Source organism: Dendrobates tinctorius, unplaced genomic scaffold (assembly GCF_039654945.1).
Source record: "Dendrobates tinctorius isolate UK_male_01 unplaced genomic scaffold, ASM3965494v1 ptg000386l, whole genome shotgun sequence".
NCBI classification, from domain to species: domain Eukaryota; kingdom Metazoa; phylum Chordata; class Amphibia; order Anura; family Dendrobatidae; genus Dendrobates; species Dendrobates tinctorius.
In genome coordinates this window covers 1149542-1168926 of record NW_027362052.1, presented here as the reverse complement: position 1 = coordinate 1168926, position 19385 = coordinate 1149542, and the positions used below count along the sequence as shown (strand labels likewise).

Genomic DNA, 19385 nt, shown 5'->3' with positions numbered 1-19385 from the left:
TGCAAAGAATATTATGTATATTGTAAAAGATATCCCCTTCTGCAGGCACGCCCCGGCAGTGCCTGCACTGCAAAGAATATTATATATATTGTAAAAGATATCCCCTTCTGCAGGCACGCCCCGGCAGTGCCTGCACTGCAAAGAATATTATATATATTGTAAAAGATATCCCCTTCTGCAGGCACGCCCCGGCAGTGCCTGCACTGCAAAGAATATTATATATATTGTAAAAGATATCCCCTTCTGCAGGCACGCCCCGGCAGTGCCTGCACTGCAAAGAATATTATATATATTGTAAAAGATATCCCCTTCTGCAGGCACGCCCCGGCAGTGCCTGCACTGCAAAGAATATTATATATATTGTAAAAGATATCCCCTTCTGCAGGCACGCCCCGGCAGTGCCTGCACTGCAAAGAATATTATATATATTGTAAAAGATATCCCCTTCTGCAGGCACGCCCCGGAGGCACCTGCACTGCAAAGAATATTATATATATTGTAAAAGATATCCCCTTCTGCAGGCACGCCCCGGAGGCACCTGCACTGCAAAGAATATTATATATATTGTAAAAGATATCCCCTTCTGCAGGCACGCCCCGGCAGCACCTGCACTGCAAAGATTATATATTGTAAAAGATATCCCCTTCTGCAGGCACGCCCCGGCAGCACCTGCACTGTACAGAATATTATATATATTGTAAAAGATATCCCCTTCTGCAGGCACGCCCCGGAGGCACCTGCACTGCAAAGAATATTATATATATTGTAAAAGATATCCCCTTCTGCAGGCACGCCCCGGCAGTGCCTGCACTGCAAAGAATATTATATATATTGTAAAAGATATCCCCTTCTGCAGGCACGCCCCGGAGGCACCTGCACTGCAAAGAATATTATATATATTGTAAAAGATATCCCCTTCTGCAGGCACGCCCCGGAGGCACCTGCACTGCAAAGAATATTATATATATTGTAAAAGATATCCCCTTCTGCAGGCACGCCCCGGAGGCACCTGCACTGCAAAGAATATTATATATATTGTAAAAGATATCCCCTTCTGAAGGCACGCCCCGGCAGCACCTGCACTGCAAAGATTATATATTGTAAAAGATATCCCCTTCTGCAGGCACGCCCCGGCGGCGCCTGCACTGCAAAGAATATTATATATATTGTAAAAGATATCCCCTTCTGCAGGCATGCCCCGGAGGCACCTGCACTGCAAAGAATATTATATATATTGTAAAAGATATCCCCTTCTACAGGCACGCCCCGGAGGCACCTGCACTGCAAAGAATATTATATATATTGTAAAAAATATCCCCTTCTGCAGGCACGCCCCGGCAGCACCTGCACTGCAAAGAATATTATATATATTGTAAAAAATATCCCCTTCTGCAGGCACGCCCCGGAGGCACCTGCACTGCAAAGAATATTATATATATTGTAAAAGATATCCCCTTCTGCAGGCATGCCCTGGCAGCACCTGCACTGTACAGAATATTATATATATTGTAAAAGATATCCCCTTCTGCAGGCACGCCCCGGAGGCACCTGCACTGCAAAGAATATTATATATATTGTAAAAGATATCCCCTTCTGCAGGCACGCCCCGGCGGCGCCTGCACTGCAAAGAATATTATATATATATTGTAAAAGATATCCCCTTCTGCAGGCACGCCCCGGCAGCACCTGCACTGTACAGAATATTATATATATTGTAAAAGATATCCCCTTCTGCAGGCACGCCCCGGCGGCGCCTGCACTGCACCATGATCACATCCATAATGTGTATGTAATCCTTTTCTTTTATGGTATCCATATAAACAAAATCAGTTTGAAAACAGCTCAGGAAGGTGGCTGCTGCCTGTCTTGATGTTACCGTGCTCCTTCCCAGGAGCGCACGCTTTCCTCTTACTTCCGGCGCTCTGACATCTCCTCTTCACACGACTTCCGGTTTTCGCGTCTGCATGTGGCCGGCGTCTGAGCCGAGAGCCTCCACTGCGGGAGGAAGCGGCTGTACCCAGGGACCTCGTCCCACCCCTGGACTCTGCGGCTGAGGGACCCCCACCTCGGAGGGTTTCAGCACAGGAGGAAGGTTTGGACGAGCCGCCCCATCCCCCTGGGCCCCTCCGGTAAGATGAATCCCCTTGTGTGTCCCTCCATGGAGGGACAGGAAAAACACTGAGGGAATGAGGGTGGGGAGGGCCTTTTAACCTCTTGCGTGCTCTTCCTGTCCCTGCAAGGAGATGGAGGACGTCCTCCCTGGTGCTGTCAGGAGGGGCGACCTGGAAAAATCAGTTTGAAAATGGCGCCGGACACGCCTGTGCAGTAGAAGTGATCGGTGATCCAATAGCTGCTACTGTGCAAGCTGCGCCATCTTGATGAAAAAAAAATTGCCTCTTTCAAGATGGAGCTGCTGGCCCCTGACTGCAGAAGGGGATTTTTTTGTCCACAAGGTATATATATATATATATATATATATATATATATATATATATTCATTATGAAAACTAGGAGGCGGGGCAGTGAGGGATCAGTGACCTGTCAGAAGCCATACAGATGAATAGCTAAGCAGAGCATCACATGACGACCCGCCACAGCTCTGCCATCAGTCCCACCCACAGACCGCCCCACAGCTCTGTTCCAAGTCCCAACAGCCCCCCTATACAGGCCGACCACAGGCCCATCAACAGCCCCCCATAGGCCGACCACAGCCCCGCTCACAACCACACTAACAGGCCCCCCCACAGGCCGCCCACAGCACCCCCACCGAGCACGAGCATATTATTAACTGAAAATCCAGATTAAACAACAACCACAAGACGGATTTCATCACCAGCTATAAGTGTAATCAGTATAATGGTGCCGACATGACACTGCCTGTAGTCACTGAGCACAATCCTGATGACAATTCACTTTAACCCTTCTAGTTTTGACCACTTTCTTGTTCTTACTGCTCATCATTTTCCCACATATTCCTAAACACTTGAATATTCCTGTACAATCAGTCATCTCATGTAATCCGTGGGAATCCCATGCGAAACATCCTTGGGTATCCATGGCACAAGCCACAAACAGCTCTCTACAGAGGGATGCGACCATGGCACATGGGGTGTGGAAAGTCGGCATCTTCATGTTAACCACTGATAGTAAAATAACTGTATGTAGGTACACCGACGCTCCAACGCATCACACATCCTCGACACACTGCACATTTCCGGGACGCTCTCACTCTTGCCATTTTGGCCAGGGCTGGAACGATTCTCTTTATTGTTACCGGCCATAGACACTACAGAAAGGACTGTAAACTGTACGACATTGACCTGGGCCTATATAAATACTAATCCGACCCGCTGCTGCTTTTCTGTCCTGCTCCAAGACTCCAGTCACATCCAGAGCTGTAGTCACTATTTGCTCCCAAAGCAGTTTGCAGTACGGGTGGTGAGAAGATCATCAGCCAGTGAGGCAGCAGGATGGAAGGTCTGCTGCACAATGCTGGCTAAAATCCCATCCGAGATCTCTTACTGGGATGCTGGGAACGCTTGGAGACAGTCGGTGGCTGGGAGTCTGTGACCGAGAGCTCAGGCTGAGGCACAGCGCTGGGACAGTCTCCTAAGACTGAGAGGAAGTCTCGCAGCGTCTGCCGCCTTTCATGCGGGATGCCTTTGGCCCGGAGAGACTGTGAGGAGACGGCAGAAGAGTTGTGGGAAAGACTCGAGGTGGCAAACTCCTGGGAGGCATCTGCTGCACTCTCCAGACTCATGCACAGCACTGGAGGGTGGTCTGCAGAGGTGGCATCCTCTAGGGCGCCATCACAGGACCATGGAGAACAAGGGTGTCTATCATAAAACTCTGAGGTAACTGAGGAGGTGAAGCTCCCGGACAGCGAGCTCTGGCTCCAGGATCTCCGCAGTTTCTGCCTTCGTCGTTTCTCTCTCAGTGTCTGGATTTTGCTCTCTTTGTTGGCTCCAAGATAGTCCACCCACCATCTTCCCAGTCTCCCCTCCCAGGAGGCCGTCAGCCTTTGACTTAAGGTGTCTTTCCAGCTCTCTTTATGGACGCTCTCCAACTTGTGTGAGGTGGGTGCAGAAAAAGATGGGATGAGGGCTCCCACCTTCATACTGTTCCGCAGACGTTCCCGCAGCCCGGCAACTTCTGGAGAGCTCACACTCAGCTTCTCAGTAGTGAAGATCTTGTGGATCTGGCATCGAGGACGAGAGGAGACTCGTTTCCAAGAACAAGCTCCGTAGAAGTCATTGAGCCATTTGAGGAAAGACTGAGCCCCAGCTCCCTGCTGATCAGACCCTGCAGAAAAGGTTACCAGCTCATCCTCAGGGGCTGACTGACTGTGATGATCAGCAGCTAGCTCCTCATGGGCGGAGTCAGACACTGAGGGCTGTAATCCAATGACATTCATACGCACTGGCAGTTCGGCCACCTTCCGCGAGAGTCTCTGGATGAAAAGATCACCTGCCATTGTTAACTGGAAAACTATAATCCGATCACCAGATGATTCAGGGGAAGCAGCTGCCAAACCTGTCAGGAAAGAGTAAGCAGATACTGAATTTAGAGTACAATGAAGCCTGGAGACACCGAGAGCGAGAGGCAGTGACACAACAGACACTGAATGGAAAGTACAACAACACCTGGAAACACCGAGAGAGAGCGAGAGATACAGCAGATACTGAATGTAGACATACTGAATGTAGAGTACAATCACTCCTGGAGATACCATTAGGAAGAGACAGCAGATACTGAATTTAGAGTATGGCAGGAAAATATGAGTTATTTCCTATTATCCTAAGTACACATCAAGCACTGCCTGTGCCCTTCCCCATTAGTTTGTGAAAGACAAGCTCACAAGAGATCCCTCCCCCTCGCAGCTGCAGCTCCTCCCTCTCTCTGCAAAACACTATCCACTATACCCCCTCCCTTCAGCAGCTGGTCACTTTTACTGCATCTGGCCAGTTAAATGCGTTTTTTCCCGCTCTTGATTTTGTCTATTCCACGTAGAATTTAATAACCCACAATAATCTAGGGACAGGAAAAATATATTTCCAGAATCAGCATAATTAAAGCTACGCATGGCAGCTTTTTGCAGCTTCCAGGGCCCTCAGAAACCGGAGAAATAGTTTCTGCGCCCCAGTAGCCCTCAGACGTGTCATATTTGGTCTCAAAAGAAAGATAATTTCCTAAGAGAAAATATAATGCTCCTGCTGTCACTCTGTGAGCCCCCCAGCCAGAGATATGGCACACAGAAATTTGTAATAACGTTTCAAAAGGGGTGTACGTTGTCTAACACAGCCCACAAAATGAGGTCAGCAAGGGAGGTGTCCCTTGGTTTTGGGGAAAAGCATAAAGCTGAGACGCTCAATGGGGGAGGTGTCAGATGCCAGGAGAACCAGCTAACACGACGCTGTTGATGAACCATTTTCCTTGGGAATGTTCTCCTCCCCTTTCTCTACACGTCATACCTGTGACTGAGATACAGAAAGTCTTATTTTAATCCCTTTTCATTTGTAACTGTCTGTACTTACTGTATTTTGTCTCCTTTTGTATTTTTTTTTAAACACTGCCTACATTTTGTGAAGTAAACTTATAAATTTACTAGTTTTGTTCTTTTGGCTCTATGATCGAACCGACACATACTCCGCGCCAAAGTATGCTACCTGCGGGTTGGTTCCTGACCCGATATAGTCTTGAGTATCAAATGAGGAACTGATGTCAGCATAGCATCCAGGTGGTATTGGGGAACCTGGCAGTGACGGATGGGAGGTTTATGTGTAAACTGTGTTCCAAATTATTATGCAAAAAGAGTTTCGGAGTGATAAGGTTAGAATTTTTTTGTCATTTACACTCATTGATGGTGATGTGTGTCAGGGCTCTTTATATCACTGAAAGCAATTGCAGATACCTGTGCACATTAGTTTGGCCGGTGTGTCCAAATAAAGGCAAGACTACTGAAGAAGGCTGCTCCACATTATTAAGCAGCATACATACAGCATACGGCTGCTGAGAAGCAACAAATTGTGGAGTATTTAGGTCAAGGCATGACTACAATCAACATTGCCAAGACACTTCATCGTGATCATCGCACAATCAAGAAGTCGCTGATTCCCAGCACACACGTGTGCGGCTGATAAGGAAATATGGAGGACTCTTTCCAACACGCAATTGCGTCAGGTTAAAAGAGCAGCTGCAAAAATGCCTCGTCATAGCAGCAGACAAGTTTTTGAAGCTGCTGGTGCCTCCAACGTCCCCCGAACAACAAGATGCAGGGTCCTTCATAGGTTTGCAGCTGTGCGTAAGCCATCCTGTCGACCACCTCTATCCACTGCACACAAGCAGAAACGGCTCCAGTGGCCAAACGAGACATGAAGACTGATGAGTGCCGTGCAACGCTCGATGGTCCAGATGGATGGAGTGGAGGATGGCTGGTTGATGGACACCCCATGAAAACACGGCTAAGGCGCCAACAAGGAGGAGGTGGAGTAATGTTTTGGGCTGGAATCATGGGGAGAGAGATTGTCGGCCCCTTTAGGATCCCTGAAGGGGTAAAGATGAACTCCATAATCTATGTGGAGTTTCTAAAACAGCACTTCCTGCCATGGTTCAAGAGGAAGAACCGTGCTTTCCGTAGCAAGATCATTGTCATGCCTGATAATGCTCCGTCTCCTGCTGCAAATAACACATCTGCATCTCTGGCTGCTATGGGAGGAGAAACTTATGGGGTGGCCACCATCTTCCCCTGACCTCAACCCCACTGAGAACCTCTGGAGCATCATCAGAAGGAGCGTCTATGATGGCGGGAGGCAGTTCACCTCTAAGCAACAGCTCTGGGAGGGGATTCTGTCCACAGGCAAAACTGAAGCACAAACCATCCAAAAACTGACAAATCCAATGGACGAGAGAGTTCAGAAGCTTCTTTCCAACAAGGGTCCTATGTGCAAATGTGACATCACCGAGAAGAAAGGTCTGACCTGAAAACTGTTTGATTTCATCCTGTAATAAGCTGATAATGCTGATAACTTCACAATTCACCATTGTTTTGTTCAAAATAGAAATAAAAAGGATGAAAACTCTGCTGTGCATAATAACTTGGAACATGCATTTTGAGTGTTTCTTATTTTAAAAAATAAACTGTTTTCATAGGCCGTTTGTTCAAATACATTGCAATTATACTAGAATATTAGATGACCGGAAAATAACAATGACTGCAATTCATATGGGTAATTTACAGAAAATAGGAGGAAATATTTTTCGCATAATAATTTGGAACACAGTGTATATTCCCTGCCCGGGACTGGCGATATACATACCGCCCTCACTGCAGACTGCCCAATAACCAGTACATGGCAAGGCAGCCTTTCCGACGACTTCTCATCCTAGGTGCAGTTCCCTGACTGACCTGAGGATAAAGGGGGTGCCAGAGAGCTGCAAGTTACAAACCGGAACTGAAAGTGGAAGCAAAAAGTCTTAAGGTAGTTATACCTCATGAAGTCGGAGTCTGTCGGAGTCCCACAAGGTTCAGTCCTAGGACCCCTGCTCTTCTCCATTTACACCTTTGGCCTCGGACAGCTCATAGAATCTCATGGCTTCCAGTATCATCTCTATGCTGATGACACACAGATCTACATCTCTGGACCAGATATCACCTCCCTGCTAACCAGAATCCCTCAATGTCTGTCCACTATTTCATCCTTCTTCTCTACCAGATTTCTGAAACTTAACATGGACAAAACAGAATTCATCATCTTTCCCCCCATCTCACGTGACCCCCCCAACGAACCTATCCATTACAGTAAATGGCTGCCCACTCTCCCCAGTCCCACAAGCTCGCTGCCTCGGGGTAATCCTTGATGCTGATCTCTCCTTCAAACCACATATCCAAGCCCTTTCCACTTCCTGCCGACTTCAACTCAAAAATATTTCACGAATCCGTTCATTCCTCAACCAAGAATCTGCAAAAACCCTAGTCCATGCCCTCATCATCTCTCGCCTTGACTACTGCAACCTCCTGCTCAGTGGCCTCCCCTCGAACACTCTCGCACCCCTCCAATCTATTCTAAACTCTGCTGCCTGACAAATCCACCTGTCCCCCCGCTATTCCCCAGCATCTCCCCTCTGTCAATCCCTTCACTGGCTCCCCAATGCCCAGAGACTCCAGTACAAAACCCTAACCATGACATACAAAGCCATCCACAACCTGTCTCCTCCATACATCTGTGACCTCGTCTCCCGGTACTTTCCTGCACGCAACCTCCGATCCTCACAAGATCTCCTTCTCTACTCCCCTCTTATCTGCTCTTCCCACAATCGCATACAAGATTTCTCTCGCGCATCACCCCTACTCTGGAACTCTCTACCACAACATATCAGACTCTCACCTACCATCGAAACCTTCAAAAAGAGCCTGAAGACCCACCTCTTCCGACAAGCCTATAACCTGCAGTAACCACCGATCGACCCAACCTCTGCACGACCAGTTCTACCCTCGCCTACTGTATTCTCACCCATCCCTTGTAGATTGTGAGCCCTCGCGGGCAGGGTCCTCTCTCCTCCTGTACCAGTTATGACTTGTATTGTTCAACATTATTGTACTTGTTTTTATGTATACCCCTCCCTACATGTAAAGCGCCATGGAATAAATGGCGCTATAACAATAAATAATAATAATAATAAGTAACGACAACAAAGAAATTTGTGAAAATTGGTGGCAGCAGTGGGATGTTAGAGCATTAGTGATCTGGTTTTAGCAATCATTCCTCCCACTGAAAACTTGCACGGTTCTTGCGAGGACCCTGAGCAAAAAGTTTTGGAGATCGAACTCAGTGTTTAATAGTCCTGAAACAATACTGTGTATAGCAGTTAACCCCTACCCTTCTCTTGTTTTTTCTGTCCTATCTTTTATTTGGCAATTATGGCAACGAGGGGAGAGCTCTGGTACACTCAGCAGAAAAAGGACACTCTTGCTGTACATAGTATGTACAGAGGCAATGACAACCAGGGCAAAAACAAAGACCAAACAACGGTCGCGGAACTGGTGCAACTTGAAGCAGATCAAGACCGTTCCCAGGGCTCAGCGGATACAGGGGTCAGCCAAAGTATGCACGATACTGATCCAAAAGTCCAACCGATGCAGGCCGGCCATACTCGCTACCAGGGTAGCATGGACTGCAATCTGCAAATGGCTCTACAACAATGACCTGCAGAAGATCAAGGGGGACATCTGAAGCTGATCCAGCAATACCAAGAGGCCGAGAGAGCCGAGAGGCAGGCCCAAGCCCAGGCCAAGCAGGAGCACCAGCTGGAGTTAGCCCGAATCCAGGGGCAGAGGTCTTCCCAGCCCAGCAGCGAGTCCAGCACCGCTGATCTCCTAAAAACCCCGGCCAGAGCACTTTATTGTGATGGAAAAGGAATAGCTCAGGAGGTGTTTGCTTCTCTTCCTCGATTCCAAGAGGGAGACTATGAAACCATCAAGCAGGTGAAATAAAACAAAGTCCAGCTCACTGTAGCAGACATCCTGGAGAGTTCGGAGCACGAAAACGCTGTGTCAGAGCATGTAGCAATCAGAAAAATAGAAGCTCCAGCTCAATGAAGTAGTAAAAAAGTCTTTCTTTTATTCACTGAAAAATGTGCTCATTGGAGGAAAAAAAACTATGAGACCTTCAAGCAGGCCCTGATAAAAAAGTACCACCTGACTCCTGAGGTCTACTGTAAAAAATTCCGGAACCTCCAACGTGGCCCACACGACAGCTACAGTGATGTGGTGCATGGACTCAGAACCCATTTTGATCAAGGAATGTCAATGATCACCTTTAAGCAGCTGAAAGACCTGATGGTAAAAGACCAGTTACTTCATTATTGTACGGATGAGGTGCGACAGTTCGTGATGGACCGGAAGCCAAAAGACACAGACGAAGAAGCGCAGATCACGACACCTACAAGGCCAACCGTAAACCGGAGGTGCGGAAGCTGGTCACCGCCAGCTGGAAAGGGGGTAAGCCATCATCCAACCCCAGTGCCCCTGCCAGCCGACTGACCGGAGGCCTCGTCCCCTTTGCCAACGACAGGCCTACATCTGATCCTTGCAAGTGTTATGTCTGCAGTCGGACTGGAAATGTCAGCAGGGACAGATGTAACAAACTACTGCCGCTCCTGTATCACATGTCATAGAGTGGGAAAGTCGGGGCCTGCTCCCAAAGCTCCCCTGATCTCTTTGCCAGTGATAGAGGAGCCTTTCCAGAGGTTTGCTGTGGACATTGTGGGACCACTGGCCATACCCAGCAGCTCTGGAAAGCGTTACATCTTTACTGTGGTAGACTATGCTACCCAGTACCTGGAGGCAGTGGATCTGTCCTCAACTAGGGCGGATAAGATGGCGGATGCCCTAATGGCCATCTCTTCACGAGTATGATTTCCCAGGGAGATGCTTACTGACCATGGGACTCAATTCATGTCTCGCCTAATGGAAGCTCTCTGTAAGAAAATTCAGGTGAAGCATCTGGCATCGAGCGCGTATAACCCCCAAACCTATGGTTTGAGTGAGTGCTTTAAAGGTACCCTCAAACACATGCTAAGAATGCTGGTTGAGACCCAGGAACGCGACTGGGAGCTGTACCTCCCACACCTGCTATTTGCTTACCGAGAGGTTCCGCAGGCCTCAAGCTCCTGTACGGCAGGCGAGACCGGGGACCCCTTGGGTTGGTAAGGGAATCCTGGGAAGAAGAGCCGAGACCTTCAGAAGTGTCCATCGTGGAGTATGTCATGTGCTTCCGTGACAAGATGCAGATCCAAAGACATACTGATAGGGAATTTAGATTGTGAGCCCCATCGGGGACATTGATGAAAATGTGTGCAAACTGTAAAGCGCTGCGGAATAGGTTAGTGCTATATAAAAATAAAGATTATTATTTTTATTATCTTGACTCAGTAGGTGCACGACAACATGGCGAAGGCCCAGGCTGACCAGAAGCACTGGTACAACCAGAACTCCCAGGAGCGAATCTACCAGGTGGGTCAGAAGGTGTGGGTGCTGGTCTCCGTACCAAAACAAACTTCAGGCGGTCTGGGAAGGCCCCTACGTCATACACCAACAGCTCAACCCAGTCACCTACGTGGTCACACTTGACCACGCTCGGGGTAGGCGGAAGGCCTTCCACGTCAGTATGATGAAAGATCATCAAGAACATGGAGCCTGCATCCTACAGGTCTGCAACCTGCCTGAGGATGGGGAGGAAGACCCCATCCTGGAATGTTGGTCCAAGCGAAGGCTGGCGGGTCCATAGAGGATGTGGAGATAAGCGCCTTGCTATCCGCAGATGCAAGCCACGGTGGAATCCTTCCGGGCCGTGTTTACCACAAACCTGGAAGGACTGAGGTAGCAGTCCACAAAGTGGACATCGGGAAATCATGCCCCACTTCGGCGGACATCCTATTGGATCTCGGATGAGGTGCAGCACGTCATGCGCCAGGAGATCGATAAGATGTTACAGCTGGGGGTGATTAAGCGGTCCAAGAGCACGTGGGCCTCACCTGTAGTCCTGGTGCCAAAGAAGGATCGGACCACCCGGTTCTGTGTGGACTACAGGGGGGGCTCAACACCATAACTGCCTGCGATGCGCACCCAATGCCATGTATCGAGGAGCTACTTGAACGATTAGCTGGCACGCGCTATCTATTCATTATGGATCTGAGCCGGGGATATTGGCAGATTCCCCTGAGCCCCGAGGCACAGGAGAAGTCCACCTTTATCACCCCCTTCGGACTGTACGAATCAACAGACATGCCTTTTGGCATGAAGAATGCCCCTGCCACCTTCCAGCGGATGGTCAACCACCTGCTTCAGGGACTGGAGAGGTGCGCGGACGCGTACCTGGATGACATTGCCGTCGTCATTTCACCTGGGAAGATCACCTCGAGCATCTTCAGGAGGTGCTCGGGCGCATCCACCAAGCAGGCCTGACCATCAAGCCGGGAAAGTGCCAGATGGGCATAAGCGAGGTCCACTATCTGGGGAACCGGGTAGGTGGGGGTTCTATGAGGCCAGAGCCTTGGAAAGTGGAAGCTATCGTGCTCTGGCCCACCCCCAGGACTGAGAAGCAAGTTGTCATGATCCCAGTGCAGGCTTTTGAGCTGCACGTCAGGGGTTAATGTCTGGAGCTCAGTGCAGGTTTTGACCTGCACACCTGGGGTTAATGATTGTGGCCTCTTTCTGGTTCTGGGAGAGCTTCTTAAACCCCTGGGAAGCTCCAATCCCTACCAGTTATACTTTTGCCTTTGGCCGAGTGTGCTGACCTCTGTGTGCCTGTTCGTTGTTATAGCTTGTTAATATGGTTCTGACCCGGTTCTGTTTCCCGTTGTGAGTTTGCCAGTTGATTCTGTACTGTGCTATCCTCTCTGTGTATGACTCATTGCCTGTGTCTGACTACTCTGCTCGCTCCTCTTGTACCTCGCTGCTATCTCTGTGTATGACTCATTGGCTACGTCCTGACTATCCTCCCTGTCTATGCCCCTTGGTAACTTTGTCTCGCAGTTACCCTGCTAGGAGTTCTCTTGCAGCTCTTAGCTCTCTGGAGTTTAGGCCACGCCCCTAGCAGTCACGTGGTTCAGGTCCTGCGGCTCTGAAGTACGCATCTACTCGGCTGCTGCCCGCTCCACAGGTATCTTTGAACTCAGTTCGCTTTACTCAGGACACGAGCACTGGCTCACTGAGCAAGTTCAGTGCGGCGTTTCTGACACAAGTGATGTCCTTCTTGAGCACCGCAGGATACTATAGGCGCTTTGTACAAAAGTATAGAAGCCTTGCGAAGCCCTTGACGGATCTCACCAAGAAAAAGCTACACCATATCGATTGGACAAACGACTGTGAGGTGGCCTTTTGGGCTTTGAAAACAGCAGCTCTCCTTTGCTAAGAGCAGCTGACAGCAGTCGGCCATTCTTAGTACAGACCGACGCCAGCGAGTTTGACCTCAGTGCTGTGCTCAGCCAGGTCGACTTGGGGAACCAAGAGCACCCAGTGTTGTACCTGAGCTGGAAGCTCCTGCTGAGGGAAGTGGTCTACTCCACAATAGCGAAGAAGTGTCTGGCCATGGTTTGGGTCATGCAACGTTTGCAGCCCTACTTGTACGGGCGCACCTTCATCATCTTGACCGACCACAACCCCCTGAGTTCGATGCACACCGTGTCTTGTACCAATGGAAGGTTGCTATGCTGGAGCCTGACCTTCCAGCAGTACGGCTTTACCGTGAAACACAAAAAGGACAGCAAGCATGGCAATGCAAACGGGTTATCCTGGCGGGGTGAGGCCGCAGAGGTGCACATGGAGAAGTACCGAGAGGTATTGCCTCCGTAGCGCAGTCCACAAGAGGGAGGTGTCAGGAAAACATGAGTTATTTCCTATTATCCCAGGTACACATCCAGCTGAATTACTGCCCTTCCCTCCACTGGTTTGTAAAGAGCAAGCTTCACCAGCGATTCCCCCTCGCAGCTGCAGCCCCCCTCTCTCTGCCTCTGTTAAATCTGTCCACTCCCCCCTCCCTTCAGCAGTATGGTCACTTTTATTACCCTGGCCAGTTAAATGCGGTTTTTCCCTCCACAATTTCCTTTGTCTATTCCATGTCGAATTTGATAACTCACAATAATCCTAGGGACAGGAAAAATACATTTACAGAATCCGTATGACTAAAGCTACGCACGGCAGTGTTTTGCGGCCTGAGAAACCGGAAAAATAGTTTCTGTGCCCCAGTAGCCCACAGATATGGCATATTTTGGTCTCACAAGAAAGATAATTTCGTAAGAGAAAATATAATGCCCCTGTCGTCACTCTGTGAGCGCCCCCAGCCAGAGATATGGCAAGTAGAAGTTTTTAATAACTTTTCAAAAGGGGCGTATGTCCTCTAACACATCCCACCAAGTGAGGTCAGCAAGGGTCCCTATGTTTATGGGCAAACTATAAACAGGAACAACCATTTTGAGGGTGTTCAGAATCTGGGCATGACAGCTAATATCCATGCTGTGGACTGAATCTTTATCTTTGGGAACTCACCTTGCCTCATCCACACGTCATACCAGTGACTGAGGTGTAGTAAGTTTTCTATTTTAATCAATTTTATTTCTGACTGTCTGTGTCATGATCCAGGTTGGATCTGACAGATAAATGTACAAAGTAACCTTTTTTTTTTTCCTTAAGCTGTGTGCTTAAGGTTGGTTTTTGCCCCCAGTGGCCATTAGGGTCATTGCACTGTGGTGGTTTCAGTTTTAGTTTGCCCCCGGTGGTGGTTAGTGTTTTTGCACGGGAATCACTATCAGGTGTTATTGCTTAATAAAGGTGTGCCAGTTGTGCTCACTCACTGTTGGGTGATATTATTGGTCTTTTCCAACCATCCTTGGTGAAGGAAGGAGCTGGAGGAGAGTCCCGGGCAGCTCAGAGTCCTGGAGTGGCAGCTATGGTGTCAGTGAGGAGGTCTTGCATAGCTTGGTGGAGTGGCAGCTATGGTGTCAGTGAGGAGTTCCTGCAAAGCTTGGTGGAGTGGCAGCTATGGTGTTGAGCTGCACTCAGTTGCTGGAAAGCTGCACTCAGGTGCTGGACAGTTGCACTCAGGTGCTGGACTCTGTTGCTGGACAGCTGCACTCGGGTGCTGGAGGCTGTTGCTGTAAAGCTGCACTCAGGTGTTGGACACGGTCGGAGGAAGATGCACACAGGTGTTGGACTCTGTTGCTGGGAGCATTAGCAACAGAGCAAAGCTAAGTGGTGTTTCCCTGTTTGTCACTTTTCCTTGTGTGTTTGTTAATGCAGTGGTGGGATTAGTTTCTGCACCCTCCACTTCACTAGAAAGGGCGAGGTGCAGGGCGAGCTAGGGATATATTAAGCATCCTGATCGGCGCCTGGTGCGGAACCGGCCTAGGGATCGTTAGGAGTGTAGAGACACTGACTCAGGGGAGTGCAGGAGGTCTCCACGTCCCCGTTCCCTATCGCAGGGCCACCATTATAATTGTTTCCCTGGTTTTCCCCTTTAGTCTGAAATCCGCCCTCCTGGAGGCGGTGTATCCAGACATACGTGTACCACTGATTCGCCTGCTGGAGGCGGTGTATCTGGCTGCACGTGTTATTATTTAAATTCGCCCTGCTGGAGGCGGTGTATCCAGGGTCACACATGTCATATAAATTCGCCCTGCTGGAGGCGGTGTGTCTAGTCGCGCGTGACCATGACAGTCTGTACATATTGTATTTTGTCTCCTTTTGTCATATCTTTTGTATTTTAGTAACCACTGCCTACCCACAGGGCAGAGCACATACGGGGTGCACAGTACAACCATCACAGGGCCCAGAGCATATACTGGGCGCACAGTACAAACACCACAGCGCACAGAGCTTATATGGGGCGCACAGTACAACCACCACAGGGCACAGAGCATATACAGGGAGCACAGTACAACCACCTCACGGCACAGATCAAATATGGGCGTACAGTACAACAACCACAGGGCACAGAGCTTATACGGGGCGCACAGTACAACCACCACAGGGCACAGAGCATATACTGGGCGCACAGTACAAACACCACAGCGCACAGAGCTTATACGGGGCGCACAGTACAATCACCACAGGGCACAGAGCATATACAGGGAGCACAGTACAACCACCTCACGGCACAGATCAAATATGGGCGTACAGTACAACAACCACAGGGCACAGAGCTTATACGGGGCGCACAGTACAACCACCACAGGGCACAGAGCATATACTGGGCGCACAGTACAACCACCACAGCGCACAGAGCTTATACGGAGCACACAGTACAACCACCACACGACACAGAGCATATACGGGGAGCACAGTACAACCACCACCACAGGGCACAGAGCATATACGAGATGCACAGTACAACCACCACAGGGCACAGAGCTTATACGGGGCGCACAGTACAGCCACCACAGGGCACAGAGCATATACGGGGCGCACAATACAGCCACCACACGGCACAGAGCATATACAGGGAGCACAGTACAACCACCTCACGGCACAGATCAAATATGGGCGTACAGTACAACAACTACAGGGCACAGAGCATATACGGGGAGAACAGTACAACCACCACACGACACAGAGCATATACGGGGAGCACAGTACAATCACCTCACGGCACAGATCAAATATGAGCGTACAATACAAGAACCACAGGGCACAGAGCATATACGGAGAGCACAGTACAACCACCACAGGGCACAGAGCATATTCGGGGCGCACAGTACAAGCACCACAGGGCACAGAGCATATACTGGGCGCACAGTACAACCACCACAGCGCACAGAGCTTATACGGAGCACACAGTACAACACCACACAACACAATGCATATACGGGGAGAACAGTACAACCACCTCACGGCACAGATCAAATATGGGCGTACAGTACAACAACCACAGGGCAAAGAGCATATACGGGGAGCACAGTACAACCACCACACGACACAGAGCATATACGGGGAGCACAGTACAACCACCACCACAGGGAACGGAGCATATACGAGACGCACAGTACAAACACCTCAGGGGACAGAGCATATACGGGGAGCACAGTACAGCCACCATAGCGCACAGGGCATATACGGGGCGTACAGTACAATCACCATAGGGCACAGAGCATATACGGGGCACACAGTACAACCACCACAGGGCACAGAGCTTATATAGGGCACACAGTACAAACACCACAGAGCATATACGAGGAGCACAGTACAATCACCATAGGGCACAGAGCATAAACGGGGAACACAGTACAACCACCACAGGGCACAGAGCATGTACGGGGCACAAAGTACAACCACCACAGGGCACAGAGCATATACGGGGGACACAGTACAACCACCACAAGACACAGAGCATATACGGGGAACACAGTACAGCCACCATAGGGCACAGAGCATATACAGGGAGCAAAGTACAACCACCACAGGGCACAGAGCATATACGGGGAGCACAGTACAACTACCACAGGGGACTGAGCATATACGGGGAGCACAGTACAACTACCACACGGCACAGAGCATATACGGCGAGCACAGTACAAACACAACAGGGGACAGAGCATATATGGGGAGCACAGTACAACCACCACACGGCACAGAGCATATACGGCGAGCACAGTACAAACACCACAGGGGACAGAGCATATATGGGGAGCACAGTACCACCACAGGGGACAGAGCATATACGGGGAGCACAGTACAGCCACCATAGGGCACAGAGCATATACGGGGAGCACAGTACAACCACCACACGGCATAGAGCATATACGGCGAGCACAGTACAAACACCACAGGGGACAGAGCATATATGGGGAGCACAGTACCACCACAGGGGACAGAGCATATACGGGGAGCACAGTACAACCACCACACGGCACAGAGCATATACGGGGAGCACAGTACAACCACCACAAGACACAGAGCATATACGGGGAGCACAGTACAACTACCACACGGCACAGAGCATATACGGGGAGCACAGTACAGCCACCATAGGGCACAGAGCATATACAGGGAGCACAGTACAACCACCACAGGGAACAGAGCATATACGGGGAGCATAGTACAACCACCACAGGGGACAGAGCATATACAGGGAGCAAAGTACAACCACCACAGAGGACAGAGCATTTACGAGACGCACAGTACAAACACCACAGAGCACATACGGGGAGCACAGTACAACCACCACAGGGAACAGAGCATATACGGGGAGCATAGTACAACCACCACAGGGGACAGAGCATATACTGGGCGCACAGTACAAACACCACAGAGGACAGAGCATTTACGAGACGCACAGTACAAACACCACAGAGCACATACGGGGAGCACAGTACAGCCACCATAGGGCACAGAGCATATACGGGGAGAACAGTACAACCATCACAGGGCACAGAGCATATACGGGGAGCACAGTACAACCACGACACGGCACAGAGCATATACAGGGAGCACAGTACGACCACCACAGGGCACAGAGCATATACGGGGAGCACAGTACAACCACCACAGAGCACAGAGCATATACGGGGAGCACAGTACAACCATCACAGGGCACAGAGCATATACGGGGAGCACAGTACAACCACGACACGGCACAGAGCATATACGGGGAGCACAGTACAACCACCACAGGGCACAGAGCATATACTGGGCGCACAGTACAACCACCACAGCGCACAGAGCATATACGGGGAACACAGTACAACCACTACAGGGCACAGAGCATATACGGGGCACACAGTACAACCACCACAAGACACAGAGCATATAAGGGGAACACAGTACAACCACCACAAGACACAGAGCATATACGGGGAACACAGTACAACCACCACAGGGCACAGAGCATATACGAGGCACACAGTACAACCACCACAGGGCACAGAGCATATATGGGGCACACAGTACAACCACCACAGGGCACAGAGCATATACGGGGAACACAGTACAACCACCACAGGGCACAGAGCATATACGGGGCACACAGTACAACCACCACAAGACACATACGGGGCACACAGTACAACCACCACAGGGCACAGAGCATATACAAGGCACACAGTACAACCACCACAGGGCACAGAGCATATACGGGGCGCACAGTACAACCACCACAAGACACAGAGCATATACGGGGCACACAGTACAACCACCACAGGGAACAGAGAACATACGGGGCGCTCAGCACAAGCACCACACGGCAGTGAAAGTGTACCCAAAGATAATGAGCTAGTGCAGCTCAATACTGATGAACATCAGGAGTACTGACCTGCCAGCGGAGACTGCAGCCTCTGGAGTGATAGGTCACGGTGATGAGGTAGCAATGGCGAAAAATGATGGAGAGATTGTGAAATCTGTGGCAGACGTGTTCCTGGTAAGTGCAGCTGCCAAGAGCAGGAGTGGCCACCTAGAACACAGGGACCGTCAGTAGTCGGGCAGCAGACGGCACCATGGGCCTAGAAGCAGGCAGAAGCCTATGAGAAGTACCTGAGAACTGCACCAGCAGCGTCTCCTGACTGTGCTGAGTCCCCAGCAGGACAGTGTTGGCGCGGACAGATGTCCCACCACTGACGCTGATGTACGGTGGGGGTCCCTCCAGCATGTGGTCCCATTTGGCCAGTGGTACCAAAGGAAATCGCTCATCCATGATATACAGGGAAAACTGGGGAGACATGAGGATTACAGCGGCATCAGGAGCGGAGGAGGAACACGCTGATATTACAGGCAGACGTCTCTAGACACGCGCACAATACACTGCCATAATGTCACCACCTATTTCTGAAAACAACAAGGATTTCAGCAGAAATGTTTAAGTGCACCGGTCACCTCTTTTTTCCGCTATAAGATGCAGCCA

General features: G+C 50.0%; 1 protein-coding gene across 4 annotated transcripts in view; it reads right to left on the bottom strand.

Annotated features, from left to right (window-relative positions):
- Positions 1-3207: 3207 nt before the first annotated feature.
- The window catches only part of TAF1C (TATA-box binding protein associated factor, RNA polymerase I subunit C), a 116903-nt gene continuing 100725 nt past the window's right edge, over positions 3208-19385 (bottom strand). For all 4 annotated transcript variants that reach the window (XM_073563317.1, XM_073563318.1, XM_073563319.1 and 1 more), the window contains 3 exons: positions 19019-19193; positions 18801-18938; positions 3208-4533 (listed from right to left, as the gene is read on the bottom strand). In XM_073563317.1, the coding sequence (XP_073419418.1) occupies positions 3497-4533; positions 18801-18938; positions 19019-19193 (1350 nt within the window). In that variant the 3' untranslated portion in view covers positions 3208-3496. The remainder of the gene's footprint in view (positions 4534-18800; positions 18939-19018; positions 19194-19385) is intronic.